The 17670-nt window shown below is 37.4% G+C and overlaps 1 protein-coding gene across 4 annotated transcripts in view; it reads left to right on the top strand.

Annotated features, from left to right (window-relative positions):
- The window catches only part of TBL1X (transducin beta like 1 X-linked), a 202647-nt gene that overhangs the window by 163343 nt on the left and 21634 nt on the right, over positions 1 to 17670 (top strand). For all 4 annotated transcript variants that reach the window (XM_085321548.1, XM_085321551.1, XM_085321549.1 and 1 more), the window contains 3 exons: positions 1520 to 1769; positions 8400 to 8532; positions 17098 to 17239. In XM_085321548.1, coding sequence (XP_085177674.1) covers positions 1520 to 1769; positions 8400 to 8532; positions 17098 to 17239 — 525 coding nt within the window. The remainder of the gene's footprint in view (positions 1 to 1519; positions 1770 to 8399; positions 8533 to 17097; positions 17240 to 17670) is intronic.

The raw sequence follows: 17670 nt of genomic DNA, 5'->3' as shown, positions 1-17670 counted from the left end.
GATTCAGAATTGACCTCAGTTCGGACAATGATCTAGAAATATGTGTGTTGGTGCCATTAAGATTTATGATGTTCTCATAGTGGTTTGATTCTGTTCAAATACATACTTCTTAAGTATGTTACAGCAAAAGAAGTCAATCATTTTGAAGTCTAGTCCCCAATAGTAGCTACATACAGGCTTCTGTATGTGCATGTCACATACAGTGTAATCAGTGAGTCTCCAAGCTCATGTTTATGAAGTGGCCGTATTATTTATGAATCATGGAAAGACAGCCATGGAAATGGTCTAGAGAGCAATTTTACAGTTAAAAATTTAAGATACCAAAAATCCATTGGCAACCATTCTTTTCATTGCATAACAAGGACTTGAACCAGTATTCAAATAAATGTGTATAAAGACATTTACATTAAAAAATATTGAGGGGAAACAATGCCTATATTTGTCTTTTCTAATGACTCTTCCCTCCTTTATCTTCTTCATGAGGAAACAAGTATGTATTATCTTAATATTGTCATTGTAAGGGATAATTAAATGAACAGTCCAACAGAAGCATACTAGTCAGCCAAATTACTGTTTTTTCGTATTAGTTATTTTTATCCATTAAAAATGATACTGTTTCCCAGCTGCTTCATCTGTCCACATTCTAACTCGTATTCCTAAAACCCCAAACTTTCACTGCTGGGTCTTGTTTACTTCAAATAATTAAATGAAGTTTGAAAGAGATCATTAAAATGGCACTTTGTTGAGACTACAAAACGTTTATGCCATATTTAAGATAATGGGAAGGTCCAAGTGAGGCTAAGTTAAGTAGATACAGCTGTTTTTGGCCTGAGTCTGTATTAAGTCGTTAAAAATAGCCCTTGAAGGTTAATTTAGTTGATTCTTAACCCTGAAGCCTAATTAATGAAAATCTAAATGTAAGTCCTAACTATTTGTCCATGAAACTGAAAAACAAAAACAAAAAAGGGGAAAATAATAGTATAGCAGTCCTGTAAAATCAGCTACAACTGGTGGTGCAAGACTGGTGAGTGCAGTACCACAAACTGCTGAATTTGTGCATATRTCTTGTTTTGTCTGAGGTTCATCATTTGTCTGCCACTTCCATTCAAATGTCACTGCTAATGCAGCAAGAAAAACAATTCAGCGAAAGTCTGTTTCTCAGTTTTAGCCATGACTCATTATTTCAAAATGTAAAATAAACTTTGTCATCATTCAGACAATTTGATTTTCATAGCATATTTTTTGCATGTGTAAATAGCTTCTATACCTGACTTACAAAAAATTGCAATAAATTACCTGTTCATAGAACAGGTAATTTCTAAGTTGAATATGAACACCATCATAGTGGATGTGAGAGAGAGATGGACCATGGAAGTGTGGCACTGTAAGTTAAGTCAAGGTGCAGTATCTTCACACAAACTAGTTCAGTCAGTGTCTCTTTAGGGTGACCTCTTTGCATTCCTTGTCCATAGTGAAGATCTTGAACCTACAATTTTACTGCTGCTCATTTTCCCTGCAGGATGGTACAGTATTTGATGGCAGGCCAATAGAATCACTGTCTCTGATAGACGCGGTGATGCCTGATGTTGTACAGACCCGGCAGCAAGCATTCAGAGAGAAACTAGCTCAGCAACAAGCCAGTGCAGCAGCAGCRGCAGCAGCAACGGCAGCAACAGCGGGAGCAACGACAACTGCTGTTTCCCAGCAGAACACACCAAAGAACGGAGAAGCCACTGTGAATGGAGAGGAGAATGGGGCACATGCAATAAGTAAGCCAACATGTGCAGCTGCTTTCTGTTACTGGGGTAGATTTGGGTTTGAATAATACTCTTGTAGTTGGTTGCCATCCATAACGTGACAARACTCAGGGGAATTATTCCAGGAGGAGGTGTATTTTTGGAAGGCTGCTGAGTGAACATCGTATTTCCTGTCACCGTGCTCTGTTTTACTGGTGCCTTCTCAGAATCCAGAAACTTCAGCTATCTTCAAAACTGCAAGTTGAAGCTGGTGTCATGAAGTGGAACTGCATGCTGTTACCTTTAGCAGGCTACCCGAGCTTCATCAATATTATCAGCTTTATAAGTGCTTTTAGGCAATTGATAAACAATTTTTAGACAGTTGATAAAAATTAGGACAAACTGTAGCTACAGTTGATCATTTTGGCCAGACTGATAATTAAATTAATATAAACTGGGAAGGAGATAGGCTAAGAGGTTGGGATTTACAAGCCATATATGTATTGGTAAATGAAACATCACCAGAGCATAGTTTTGAACACTATTCTGTGATAGCCCTGGCCTTATTACCATGGTCCTTGACACATTTTGGCCTGTACAGGCTAGCCATCTTAGTACAGTATGGTCAAGTACAAAATAGAGGATAGCATGGGCCAGGAACTATTCCCAGAAAACAGTTTGGATACAGCCAATGTTGTATTGAAGGCATAGAGGACAGCATTCCTAATCTATTTTRTTTAAGAGTACCTGCTTAGTCATACGGGCCACTGCAAATATCTAAATAAATGTTAGCTTCCCTAGACTTCCTTAGTCTATGGGAAAAATCAGAGTCTTCAAGAGCTCTGAATTCACCTTTGTTTATTGATGACACAGGGAGACTAAGCTAGACATAGTTAGACATATAAAACAAGAACTGCACATACCAGCATGTGTAACTAAATCTTGRTGGCTGTGTTGACATTGTGGGGCAGATATGATTAATGGGTCTGGTTTCTGAGTGCAAACCATGCTAGGGCACTGGCTGCCCTCTGAAATAAGAACTTAATCCCTAATTTCCCTCAAAAAAATGCAGCAGAACGTGCTTGGCAGGTTTTGTGGGAAGCTCCAGTAGCTCCTTGGCTTAGACAAACAGGAGGTCAGGGCTGTAGTCATGCAATGGAGTGTATTTGTTCTGCAGTGTAGATACCTTTATCAGTCTCCATCTTCTCTTTGATCTGAACAGATTCCACTATGAGCCAGTCAAAAAAATGTTCGCAAACTAGGTTTTTCTTTGGAGAACTCCAATTCAACAGGATAGTTTTCCCCAATAAAACTGCAGTGATTTAAATTATACTTTTCCTTTGAGAAAACAATTGTAAAGAAGTTCTGAAAATTTCCAAAATAATATCTCTTTCTAGACTAAAGAGTTATTGTTTTATTTCAGAATGATCCTTTGCTTTGAAATTGAACTTATTTCATATATAAAGTGGTAAAAAAAGATATGAAAATACTTGTAAATGTATCAAACTGTGACATTTTGTTTGTTGACCCTTTCCTTCAGCTCATTTGTGAATTTGGGGAACTTCTTCCTATCTCAGARCAAAAAATAAATTCTGAAGGTAGAAAACTGATTAGCAGATCATCACTAGTACAGATCCTGTCAGATTTGCTTCTTCTTGATCTGAAAAARCTCACATGCTATTGTATTTAGAAAAGGAAAGCCTTGCAGATCACTTCAGATGTATCTTCACGTTCTACACCATGATCTCTCAGATTTGCCATTTGCACCTTTGAAAAAAAGTAATTCTCACAATAATTTTTAATAGAACTATTTTCATGAACAGTTACAGACCTTCCTTGGAATATTTATGAAGAAGTCCTGTATGACTTAATATGTCATCCAGGAGCTTTGCCTGGAGTAGGATGCCAGTAACTGACGTTGTGTTGTCTTGTAAAATTTCACCGAGGTAGGATTCATGTCAACAAATGAGGTGTTCCGCCAGACAGCAAATTTCTRTTCCACCATACAGCAAATTTCAAAGCATAACTATGGATACGCAACCTGCCAGGCAGASAGGTTAACAGAGCAGTGGAAATGGGAAGACAGAGGTCATTGGGGAGTAGCTGGCCAGCTGGCACATGCTGTTGACAGCTGCTGTTGTACCAGTTACTCATCATGGGCAAAGAGGTGAGGTCTGCAGTTTAAGGAGAAACAGGCTTTGGAGAGAAGCTGCTGAGAAATACAAGGGCAGTGGCTCTCTGTTGTGTGTGTCACCTTGGGAGAATTGTAGCCTTTCTGTCTGGGTTATTCAGGGTATATCAGGAAGGTGGTGGAGCACAGCTGAAGGCTGAGGAATATACATGGAAGATGCACACAAAACTGCAAAACTGGCATTCTCACTCTTGAACAGATCTGTTTAAACAACAAACTGCAAGAGATCTGCTTCAGTAATTGTCAGCAACCACTAGAAATAAAGACTCTAACAAATCTAGTGGATAATATATTGCATGGGTCTGATTAACTTTCTTACACTCTTATTTCTCCTTTTTATGGTAAAGGTATAAAAATATAGTTACGTTAGTTCAATAATAAGTCATGCCCTTTCCTTTCATAGGGTTCAGAAAGTCTGTTTAGTCTAGGATAGAATAAGACAAAGGGTCTTGCAAAAGTTTAGGTTAGGACAGAAGGCATAGGATAGGATAGGACAAAAGCTTAGGATAGCACATAGGATGGGTAAGGTGAAAGCTGGGAGACCTACTGGGGTAAAGGGCTGCTGATATGAAAGATGTGAGAAGATTCACAAACCATCTTTTCCACTACTGTCAGGTCCCACAGAACAGATTTTAAATGGTGTCTTAGTCTTTAATCATAACCTGGAAATCACCAATATATCAACCTGTCAAAAAAAAGGGGGGGGGGGGGCAAGAAAAATTAAAAACAGAGAAGGAGATGTCTTTTCTTTGGGAAGTTATCTAGTTTACATTTATTCTCATATGGAGTTCTCCTGGACACTGTAACTCTTCAAAAAAAWTTGTTAATGTATTTAATATAATAAGATAGAAAATATTTTTATATGTACTGTACATAATATAATTAGTATACTATGATAGGAAGGGTGATTTGATCTAAGAAAGGGAAAAAGAAAAAAAATCTAACCATAGTAACCATTTGAGGCACAGATTTAAAAAAATAAAAATAAAATTGCTACCTTCTTTTGCTGTTTCATGGTAATGTTTTCAGCTTTAAGTCAGCTTAAAAAATAATAATAAAAAAATCAGTATGTGGAAATGGAGCCAAACTTTGGATTGGTTTCCAACTCAAATTTAGTGTCATTTATTTCATTATTTTTGCAAAGATTGGCTTGGGTTTAAGGAAAAAARTGTCAACAAAAGAAACCTGAGCCCTGTTCTTTTATTAAAATTGTGGCCATAAAGAACARCTTCAATGAATGGCCTGTCAAAGATTTAATTAAAAAAAAAAAAACACATTTCCTGAGAAAACTCAGGTTTAGATCTTAAAATAACCTTTTTTTTTAATCTGGTGGAAAAATAAAGAAACGGTTGAAATCACTCACTGATGTTTTAAAACTGTATTTTTWWAAAAAAAATCATAAAAGTTTGGAGGATCGTAACTTTTAATTTCCAGTAGGTTTAGGTTTTTAATATGTTTGAGGGAAAAAATTACAAGAACATGATGTATTTTTAACCARAAGGTTCCTGACCTTTAGAAAATGGTTTGTATTAACATTTCAGCACAGTCCTCCAATGTGTGACCTGTTCACTGTATTTTTCACCTATGAAAATCTGTTGCATTTGGTAGAACTGTCTCGTCTTTTTCAAGGATCCTGTGTGCAAGAATTTTCTAATCCTAAGATACTAAAAAAAAAAGAGAGAGAGAGAGAGAGAGAGAGAGTCTATTCCTAATGATTACTGTGTCTGGATAATGATTACTGTATCTGGAGATTTCTAGTTCCCTTTACATCTATAGTATCCACAGCCATAGGAAAGCAGAATTTTCAGATAAGAAAGGGCTCAAACTAGCTCACACTGTACAAGGAGCTCAGCCCTCATTACTAGGGTATCATCTTGTACTCTAGGKTTCTGCAATTTTTTGTTGTTTAAGTAGCCAACTCTTTTTTATATTGCTAGTTTCTATCTGAATTTGCAAAGAGCCTGAAGCAGTATTGCAAAAGTAGGAACTGTCCCATTTGTTCAATGGGGCATTTTAAATCTTAGCATACTGCTTAGCAGTAGCAGTCTAAATATGAATGTTACAGACTATTTAATTACTGATAAAAACAAGAAAATACACATAATATGAAAATTTGCAAACATTTTTGGGAAGACTCGACATTTATCTCCCCCTCTTATTCTGCACAATTGAAGATTGTCAAAATGAGTAGTAGAAAATAGTAATAGAAAATAATTCTGGAGRTGTTCGATCACTCCCAAAAGAAAATCAGTCTTGCATACACCAGTGCAGGTATCAGCTGATCAAGGTTTCTCTTTCATAGCAAGACCATCTTTCTTTTCAGCAATTAATAACATTGAAAGTGTGTATTTAGGTTCTTCCGTCTGGCCATGTACAAAGGAAAAAATTCTAAGAATTGGATGGCTTTGCCCTGATAGCACCTCATAACTCTGGGACCTGGGAGTAATGCTGTTTCCAAGCCTTCATTTGATTTTACTCAAGAGTGAAAAGCAGCTCTGCCTTTAGAGCCAGGCAGGTGACACTAGGATCATATCTGGTAAGAGCAGCTCTCATTTAAATTTTTCAAATTAAAGTACTTGAAAGATGTTACCTCTTGACTTGCCCCCAGTTTCCAACTCATACTGTGAATAGGACACAGAGGAACGCATAATCATTACCATGCTGCTGGTTTTCTCATCAAAGTATGCTTTAAAACAGGTGRTTTTCTACTGTGGTGAGAAACAGAAGGTCATGGGTTCTGGGCTCCTATCTTCTGGTTGGTTTTGATAGTGCATTACCCTGATTACCCAGAATATCATATCAGAGTTTCCAGTTGCTAATGTCAGGCTAGATCTCGAGCATTATTATATCCTGACAGTATTAATTTTAGTAGTTACACGCATGAGGAGTTATCAAGGGCAATGATTTACGTATGAACTTAGCAGAGGTGTAGGTTTTACAAACAGACATTTGTAATATGTTAATTTTTATATGACGAGTCCATAGATAGTAAGTATAGTTAAAAATACAAGTATTTTGAATGAGGAATGTGAACTATGAAACTACTGTTATCTGTTTCCTAATTTTAATACTCAAAGCAAYGCCATGTAACTCACTGAATTACATGTGAGTCTGCAGCATAGCTAGGGCACAGACTGCACACCCCATAATTAATAAGGTACCCAACAAAATATGCTATTGGAAGTGCTGTTTATGCAACTYGGTAAAAATTAGACTGAGCAGATCAAAGTAGTTGAAAGCATGGGCAAGGGTAGAAATCTGGAGATCTTCCTTCCGATGGTGATTGTATACTATCACAGTCTGCTTTGCCAGGCAATGGGCAATAGCTCAGCAGGGCATGATATTGGGACAGGTGGCTGATTTTAAATACCATAAACTTGTGGCAATAAAGAAACATAATTATTTCACTTGTGAACCTATGGATCTCCATATGTGATTAAAGAATGACTAACTAAAAGATTTAACCCAGGATAAGGACTTGGACTTTGATCAATCAGAGCAGATCAGCTGGCCAAGAAATTGATTAAATAACCTGAGGCTGCCTCTCTTGACAGCCTGCCACGTACCTGCTCTTGGATGTGCTTTTTGTGAAATGGGCTATGCTTCTGTATGTAACATCTGTTATCTGTTGTTTCAGTTTGTTACCTGTCCTTGATTGGTGTCTTGTTCACAGAGGATAATAATCTTGTGTTGCTGCCAGGAAGTGTAGTTTGAGCTGAAAATGATGAAGATTTATACTGAAGCGATGAAAATCTGGAGTGAAAACATTGTTCGTGGTGCAAATTGGAACGAATTGCTGCCACTAAGAAATTCATCATTTTAAATTTGCTTTATTTTTTCCTTAAGGAAATGCAAGAGCTTTGTAAAAAACAAAGTTCCTTAGACTGCAAAAAAACCACCAAAATTGCAGCATGCAGGTTAAGTATATCTATGCATCATTGGTTCCTTTGCATAAATCATGAAACCCTAAAGTAAGGTGATCACACTCTGTTTTCCTGTAGTGCTCAGGGAATGAGGCCCTTATTTGGTATATCCATCATCTGTCAGTAACCCCACATATTTCTTTCTGGACACCCTTCAAGAAACTGAATGTGCTGTATGTTACTTTCCTAAAAGAACAACATAGAGCTTTCTCAAATGCAGTAATATGCTATTTTAATAAGTCCTTAAGTCATTTTTTTTATAAATTCAGCTTCAAAAAATATACTGAAGTAAATGCTAACCATTTTTTTCTAGAAAAGCTACATGCATTTATACAGAATATTTTGGAAAGTTCTACATTTTGAAGAACTATCATAACTTTGAATTACCCTAGGGAAGAAAATAGAATAATGTGGTCAGTGACACAATACAGTACGTTATTTGTAATGTGTTCATTGCATTAAGCTTTAGCCTGTGGGTAGCCAGCTATTTTTAAAGCAGATCTAACATCATCTTGCAGACTACTTATATTCGGCTATGTCTCCTTACAGATAATCATTCAAAGCCAATGGAAATTGACGGGGATGTTGAAATTCCTCCTAACAAAGCAACAGTCCTTCGGGGCCATGAATCAGAGGTGTTCATCTGTGCCTGGAACCCTGTCAGTGACCTGCTGGCATCTGGGTAAGAGCATGACTGAAACTAGCTACTGCAATTGGAGCTTATTTAGAGACSCAAGAACGAGAGAGCATGCACTAGAGATTAACAAGACTTCTCTCTACTGTTTTTCCAGGCTGCAACTGTTTTTTTTCAGCAGTACCCTAGCTGAGTAGGAGCTTAGTAACAGTAAGGTGACACAGAATATCAAGCACTTCCACATTTAAGATGTGCTAGGATAGAGCACCTAGAATGCTCTCTATAGTCCTGAGTACACACGAAGTATTTTGAATATTTTTAAAATAATAATGGAAAATTCTTAAAATATTGAATGATCATGTGATCCGCTCTGATTCTTCTTACTTAATGGTGTACACTTGGGTCTCAGAAAGTCTTTGTCATCCAAGCTTTCTTTGAAGAAGTATCAAAACTTTAAAACAGAATTATCTTTGGCTTATGTCTGCATTAACATGGCGCAGCACAGTAGGGACAGGTCTATAGAGCAAAACACTTGTGTGAGGACATTATGTCCCAGTGGTTCTATTGGGGAGGGGTACTTCAAGCTAGACATAATTTTGTCGTAAAAACTGAATGTTCAAGAGTGGTTTGAGGGCATATTTTGATTTAATTTCATTGAAAAGGAGTCCCTCCAGTTTGTGCTCCCCAGGATTGCTATRCATTCAGAACCAAAGTGTGGTAAGCGGGAGAACAAGGAAATGCATTTACAAAGCATATTYGTGATCCAAACTAAAATGCTAATAATGTACATACCTGTAAGAGCTATATTGAGACACTGTCAAAAACTGCATTTGTCCGTGCTTAGAATTAAACATTAAAATGAAGGCTCAGATGAAGAAGTCTAACTGGGAACCTGAAGGAAAGCTGATAGAAGAGGGATGAGTCTTCATGATGTACAGCTATTCAACATATTTCTGAAAGGAAGAAATGTCCTTATTCTGTTCCCAAATTTTTGCAAGATCATCAGTATAGTCTTCTTCTAAGGTTGACTGAATATATGAAAATGAGGGGTTAGAGTGCAAATGTAAAAGAATAAATAGGAAAAATAAAAGTCATTGGCAGAAATAAATACAAGTTGTAGAAACAGCACAAGATCTCTAAGAAAGGGAAGACAACAGTCTGTTGAAGAAAAGAGTAATTTCTGATAACAAAATAGATTTTAGAAGACAGAATTCTTTTAAATGTCCTTTTTATTCTGAAAAGTCCAAAGCTAATAGTACTTTTAGTATCTGTAACACAAGGTATATTCATATATTCATTTTAAATGGATATAGTGGCAGAAATTGCAAAAATGCGTGTAGATTTTTTGGATGAAATACTTTGGTTGTCAGCTCTTTTTTTCCATAGGCTTAATGGCCTTTTGATTTGTGACAGAGTCTGTGGTTGATACCATGATTCAGACAAGCAATAGTAATAACAGACACACTTTTCTGCCTTGCATTTACTATGCTTTCTGCTAACCATATTCCTCTACCCACTCAGCCTTGTAGTGTCTCAGGCAGTATTTCTACACAGTATTACTTATCCCTAGCAAAGGGCAACCCAAATTACTATTATTAAGAACATAAGAAGGGACCTCTTGGTCATGAAGGAGGCAAGAGTGAAAGAGTTCTTTCATACAGATAGTTCTCTTCCAAGGACATAATTGAGAGAGCTATAGAATGAGATTTATTTAATGTATAAATGAAAAATACTTTAAGACTGACACGCCTGAAAAAACTATGACATATAGTATTCCTTAATCTTCCTGGTCCAAACCTGAGCAAATGTTTCAAGGGAAAAGAAAAAAGTGTCAAACGAAGGYAAAGATTCTGTGATATTAATGAAATGTTACTACATACATAAGGATTTGTAGATCAACAACAAGTTATCCTGAACTAACTTGATCCTGTATTACTCATTTGACGTTTCAGTATATGCCTAAGTACGGTGATTAACCATAGRTAATCATGACATAATATTGGAACCCCCACAGATTAAGGTGTGAGAATTTAATTAATCATAGTAAATTGTTTTCATGGTTGGTTCTTACTAAAGATGAAAATTTAGAGAAAATTTCATAAAAATGTGGAATAACTTTCCAGATGTGGAGACAGATTTACAGAGAAGATTCAATGGCTCTCTTCAGAGCTGTTATCTTAACCTCTTCATTTAGGATCATTCAAATCTGGACTGAATATGTTGATCTGATAGAGCTTCTTCAGCCCTCAGCCTCCACTGCTATCCTAAACAGTGCATTTTTAATGGTAAATTTACCCATTATGGTATTTATTTGAATTCTGTGAAAGATAGTCTTCAGGTGATAGGTCAGCCCAACCACATTATTTAAGGAAAATCCATGGGGAGAAAGGATACCATACGGAATTATCCTTTAGGCACACGTGGTGATGCCTGAGATGAAGTAAAGAATGCTGCTTTATTCTGGAGAGCATCTACGTAGCTGATCTTAGACATCTACTCAAGTGCTCTGTCCCTCTGCAGGGGACATCTCTCAACTCATTCTATAGGGAATTAAGACCTCATCAGTTAGCTTTTGCATTGATAGGTATCTCTGGGTATCTGATTCACCTCTTTGCCAGTACTTGCCATTCCTATCCTGGTTCCTGAGGCACTGTAGCTTGCAGTCCTAGCATGCATAGTTTAAACCATGCAGAATCTGATAAACCAGAGTATGTACTGCAGTGACTAAGGAGTCAGGTACAGTTTAATTCTGCTGCAGGGCACTAAACACCAGTAGTTGGATGGGGCAAAGAGCACAGGACATTGATATTTTTAACAGCTTCAGCTAAACCTGGAGGATGGCAATCAAAGCCATTAGTCAGATGCCATTTGCCTTTACCCTTAAATTACAGATTTTTATTAATAAGTTTTGCKACTGATTTTGGAAGCACATAAATACACACATGGCTGGAAAGTACGTTCAGGTTCTGTTTCTTATGCARACTGATGGCAATGCAATGAAAATAAAAATTGTTTAAGTTCATGCACCTYCTGATCGGATTTTAGCCTGCTCACAAGAAACAAAGCATGCGAATTCAGTTAGCCTTCAGATAATGCAGCAATGATTGCCATATAAAGCCTACATGATTGAAATGGCATCGAATGCACAGAAAAAAAAATAAGCCAAAGAAAGAGAACCGATTGTTTCTTTATGCTATTGCACAAAAAAAGTGTTTGAGATGTCTAGCATAATAATGGTAACAGTTATCATATATGGGTAAAGTATGTATTACAGCATCAACTAAATGAGGGGAAAAAATCCCTGAGCTCTTCAGTATGCTGCAGTTCTGTTTGTCCTGTACAAATTGATGAATGCTTCCAAAATGAAAACTACAGTTAATTTGATGTGCCAGTCCTGAACTGTTATATTCTATAATAGCCATATTGTCCTGCCCAGCCCTTAATTTTCTTGTACTTTCCCATCTGCCTGACTGTACTTTTCTGCTGCCCTTTAAAAATACGTTATTTGATAAGTGAAAGAACAGATTTCCTCTGACTATATACCGCTTAGTACAATGGACCTCAGTATATTACAAAGTATTTTCTTCAAGCTGTAGRTTATACAACTAATAAGTTTCTCTAACAGTTAACATTTTAGAAAGCATTCTGATGTAATCTTCAAATCACTGGAAGAGTAACACAGGTATAAGATCTAATCCAAAACAAACTGTGTRTGAGGATTTGTTTGCAGAATAAAGTATCTGAAACTAGAGCATGAGTTTCCAAATGTAGTGGTATCCCACTGAGAAAGGGAGTTTGATTTTTGATGTTCCATCCACTCATTCACAGACTTTCAAGATAGGAAGGCTAGCACAGCAATGTGTGCTGTCTGGACTTTATAAAGGGCTGTTAAAAAAGTGGAGACAGGCACCTCTCTGATAAAATAGCCAGCAAATAATACATACAGTCAGCTACTCTTTCCTCTTCCACCACACCTTAAAGAGGAGAATGGGAGAGACCAGAGATATCAGAAAAGCCTATCAAAGGCTTGAGCGTCACCAGATGCTTATGAGAAGGATGCTTAGATATTGTGAAGGGAAGTATTATAATAATACAGCAAAATGCATACATACAGACAGGTAAGGGGATTAATTATCTATTATGAAACAAAYCAACATTCTAAAGCAAATAAATGCTTAAAAGATTTTGGACGTGTAAAATGAAATGTAAATAGTTGGCCAAATCTCAAGCCATCCCCAGCCATAGTTCTGATTCTGCCCTTCTCTGCAAAGACTGCTTTCTTCCATGAAATATCTTTCAGTATCTGTTTTAATTTTATGACACATATAAGTTATTTCAGATGCTTATGTTCCATGGATAGTGCAGAAACCCATTACAGCTACCTCCACATTAGYAAACTAAACACGCCTGGGAATATTCTTAGGCATTGAGGCCAGTTGACAGAGAATGACCTGTATCTATGCTAGCAAACTGCCTTGGCTGCAGGCAGGGTAGCTGCCTACAACCTGCATATTTGGAGTTTTCTCTGAACCATTCCACCCACCAAGCTATGCCCAGGAATTATTCAGGGAGAGTGTCTGCACCTGGAATGCGCCAAGAGGCCTTAATGGCCCTGACAGACATTGCGAGTTCAAGCAGACCAAATTCTGGCCTAGGGATAATCAATCAGTTTGCTAACATAGGTAGTCCTGGTCTAGTAACCAAGTATGCTTATGAGCATACTTGAATTTCTTAACGTTGAAACAGACTGTGAATGTCAACGTTGCGGCAGCTTGAACTCTAGAAGTTTTTCTACTCAAAATTAGGATGCGTCTGTGTACACATCCAGCTGCTACTTTCAGGAACATGCTCTGTTCTGTTGCATCCAGCAAGGTCCTTTAAGCAACCCTCATAGCCCCAAAGCAGGTGGCCTGGCATCATTCCCAAAACCCAGCRGTAGATTTCTTTGCTCATCTTTGCTGATCTGCACCAGCCTCTTTCACAGGAGGAGACTCTGTCTCTTCCAGAGCATCGTGTGCCCCTTAGTGTTCCTTAGTTAATGAAGTAATCAGCTATAGAAGCCATTGTTCACAAAGTTTTAGGATTGTGGCTGTGTTTCTCAGAAGCAAGAAAAGATRTTTCTAGATCGTCTTCTGATATCACCTCTATGATGTATATAATGCTTTTAATTACCATATTCCTTATACCAGTTGACAGGAGCTGTTTTGACTTACCCAGCCGTACCTGCTATTGCAGATTTCAGACTCCTCAAACAGTGCTAATTCTTTTAACTACAAGGGTTGATTTATTAGCAAGTGACTTTATTGAAGCCTGTTTCTTCATTGCATCAAATCCTTAATGCAAAATGTTTAACCATTAGGTGAGGTCTGCTTGAACAAGCAATACTGTAGAATCAGTATTGACAGAGAGCCTTCTGCTAAAGCTTAGGCACTAACATCTTCCCCTGGATRCCTCCAAGATACTTCCCTCTACTGACTCCCTAGGATATGTAAGCACTTATTTTGAGAGGCCTGCTTCATTAGCAAAAAATTAGATCCATAAATTTGGAGGAGGGGTTCCTTCCCTTTATGCCTTTAATAATCTCTTTTAAAATAAAATAATAACTAATCTAACCTATTTAAGCCAGAAGTGCTAAGTATACATTTTAGCAATATTGCATAACAGTGTAACAGTAAATATARTACTTGGAACTGGATATTAGAAATAACAAGATGCAAGAGTCATCTTGCAAGTATCTTTACACAACTGCAGCTATTTTAATCTCTGTGCTGACAGTTATGGAATGGGGATTTTATATGTCACAAATAAAGCTTTGCAAGCATTTGTCCACCTGAATTCATGCGGGCTGAAGAGCATGAAATAAAATTCTTTCAGAACTAAGCCTTCCAAAAATTTGGCAATATTCTACCCTAGTGCAGAACAGTACTCTATTACTCAAATGTTCATGACTTGCATGTTGGAATGAGCTGTTTTATCATGCAGATAGAAATGCTTCTGCGGGCTAAGAAGATTAAATATCTTTCTGAATTGTGTTTGAACTACAGTCTTCTAATAAGGCAGGGTTCACTGAATCATTCAGCAGAAATCAGAATACTTTCCAGAGTAGAGAACACTCTTTTTTTTTCCCAGCAACAAAAGGGAAGACACCCAAATACCCCTGCCACACACTGATAGCTTGTGTAGCCTAAGGAGGAAGAAAATGGAAAAACAAAATTAAAACAYTGGAAAGTAAGATTGTCCAAGCACAGCCAGAATATTGAAAAACAAAACATAACCCTTTTAGAAGTAGCAAAAACAAAATTGTGCTTGATAGCCAAGAGCTGAGTGTTTTATTCAAAGGGTCCAGTAACAAACTGCGTTATTACAATGAGGGCAGGCCTGGCTTAGAACCTGCTATTGCAGAAAAGCCAGCACTGAAGGAATTTCCTAGATCGTTAGCATGTTRACCCATAACCCAAGCCTATAAAAGGCTTATATGTTCCCACTATTGTAAATTATCACAAATAAAAATATTCCTTAACTTCTAAGCCTCGTGATTAATTTCATTAATTTAGAAATCAGCAATAAAGAGTTACATTACAATTACAGCTTTGTATGATGACAAAAATTATCCTGACTTAAATTATTTTATKCACTAGTGTGAAAGATGAGTGCCAGAAATGAAAGAATGGCTGCATAGCAGTAGGCTGTGGTTAGCCTGGCAAAGCCCAGGCTTTGCAGCTTCCAATAAAGGTTTCAGAGCAGGTTGGGGGCACATTCCCCATCCATGCGATGACCCGACAGAGCTCTGAGCCGGTAGCRTAGGCAGAGGGGTTTTTGCTCTTCTAGTTGAACCATTTTCATGTAAAATCTGGCTAAATTATAAATATTTGTATTGGGGATAATAGAGAAATATACAAAGATCAATCAAGTTTGGCCCTTGAAAAGTATGACGCTTTTCAAGTTTTCCTTGAATTTTTACTATCAATAAGTAAAATGTTTTATTAGTAGACCAGAATCAAATTTTAAATTCTCTTGTGAAACATCTCCTTTTCATGGAAACATGAGTTATCAAAGCAAAAATGGATCAAAAATGGACCTCAGGAATTTAGTCCCTGGAGAATTACCTTCTCTGCTTGCTACTCTACAGGAAAGGAAGTTTTAATCRTTGCTTAGAAAAAGACAGGAAAAGGTGAACCTGTGAAGTATACAGACAATGAAATTTCGTTTGGACTGTATGAATTCTAAGAAGCATATTAAAGGTTCTAATTCTGCTCCAAGAGTGTTTCTGTTTACTGTGTATAAATGAAAATAACCCTCTGGGCAAAACAAGCAATCCATTGTACAAACGGTTTTATTGATTATTTTTTAAAAAGTTGTGTGTGGGGAGGACGTGAGAGACAAATCCCAATAAACTGGAAAGCATAATATATTCCGCTTTGTTGCAAATTGATTTGTGACCTCAGAGACATTTTTCATTGGAAGAAAGGCTTATGCAAACTGAAAATAAAGGTATGATTTATGAGAAGATTATGTTAAACTCTTCACTTCCTCCTCACAACTTTCTCTAGAAAACATCAGAATTTTAGTCTGCAATAAAAACATCTTCTTAGAAAATACTCAGTCTATAAAACAGATTAACATCCTAATGCTGTCTCTATCTTGCTGTCTATCTCTCATCAAGAAAAAAAAAAAACTCTCTTATGTCAATAGTTATTTTGCCACTTTTTTGAACAACATGAGCTAAGCAGCCAAGCTCCAGACAGCAAAGGACTCTGTAGACAAGACAAAGTGAATTTAAATTACCTTTCTATTTTCCTAATCTTTAGCTCCCATAGTTTGATATAACGCTGAGAGACTGCTCTGCAAATAGCTTCTGTCAGAGGCTGTGCTCTGGACTGTCCTGAACAGAAGTGCAAAAAGTACTTTATGAAAGAGCAGCGTCCAACTTAAAGGCAGCCTTGTGTTCTCCTCCTGCTCCTGCCGTGGTTGTCAGAGGAGCTCGGGCTGAACCAAGGAGCTGGCGCTGCAGCAGCCTTGTGACACAGTTAGAAGTCCTCTTCCCCCAGCCGCTGCTGCCGTGACACTCTGCACTTCTGCAAATGGTGACCCTGCAGGTCTGGTCGCATTGTCCTCAGAGCAGACTAGGACTCTGGAGCACCAGGGACTCTACAAACCGTTAGGACTTTAGGTATCTTTATGTGACATTTTGGGGGAGGCAGGCAGGCAGAGCCTTTGTGTTTCTATCTTTATTTGGTTTTCCACAGTGTTACGTGTTTGTAATGTGAAGTTCCCCAAGACCATCTCAGTTACACTGATCTGATCTTTATATAGGAAGTGCAAAATGTAGAGCACAAGCAAATGTCTTTTGGGTAAAACTGTTCTGAATAAAGCAAATAATGTTAAGATGTGAATTCAAATTATATATGTAATTTAAACGTGTTAGCATTAAAGAAAAAGTTTGCCAGTTTAGAGACTGCAGGAAAGACAGAATTGGAAGGAAAAAAAACAAAAAAAAGTTGCATTTTAAAGGCTGAGATGAGGTGTTCTCTCAATCAAAAATATAACTGGAGGTTTTCACTTTGTTGAGTGGACTCAACGAGAAGTGTTCATGTTTCCACATTTGCTTTGTAGATCGGGAGACTCAACGGCCAGAATATGGAATCTCAATGAAAACAGCAACAGTGGTTCCACTCAGCTAGTTCTGAGGCACTGTATAAGAGAAGGAGGACATGATGTCCCCAGCAATAAGGATGTGACTTCATTGGACTGGAATGTAAGTTAGCTTCTAGGACTGGGCATGGTTTTTAACTGTCTAAATTTAATTCAGAGGCGATTACAGCTGCTGCTCCATATCTTTTGTATCTGAGGTGGCCAGAACCTCTGTCCTAACTTACTGACCTCTTGTTTCACATACTCGTAATAGACTGAACTTTCTCCTATACACTTGAATTTTCCAGGACTCTAGCCAGCTTTGAGTTTAAAAATGATGTATTAATATATCTATTTTTAGGAGCATGAGTAAAAATAGCTAACTTACATATGAAGATTAAGCAAGCAGTCTGTGAACTAATGAAGCCTGATTAATTGTGTATTTGCATCTCATGGTTAATTTATTTTGGTATGTGAGGAGGTGTAAGTGCCAGTGAAGCTTTTCCTGAGGTTGAAACATTTATGGAGACCCCCTTCTATTTAAGTACCGTGGTG

The sequence above is a fragment of the Rhea americana genome, unplaced genomic scaffold (genome assembly GCF_003343005.1).
Source record: "Rhea americana isolate MKP2758 unplaced genomic scaffold, rheAme1 scaffold_7, whole genome shotgun sequence".
NCBI classification, from domain to species: Eukaryota; Metazoa; Chordata; class Aves; order Rheiformes; family Rheidae; genus Rhea; species Rhea americana.
Note: the sequence above shows the minus strand (reverse complement) of the source record. Positions and strands in the feature narration are given on the sequence as shown.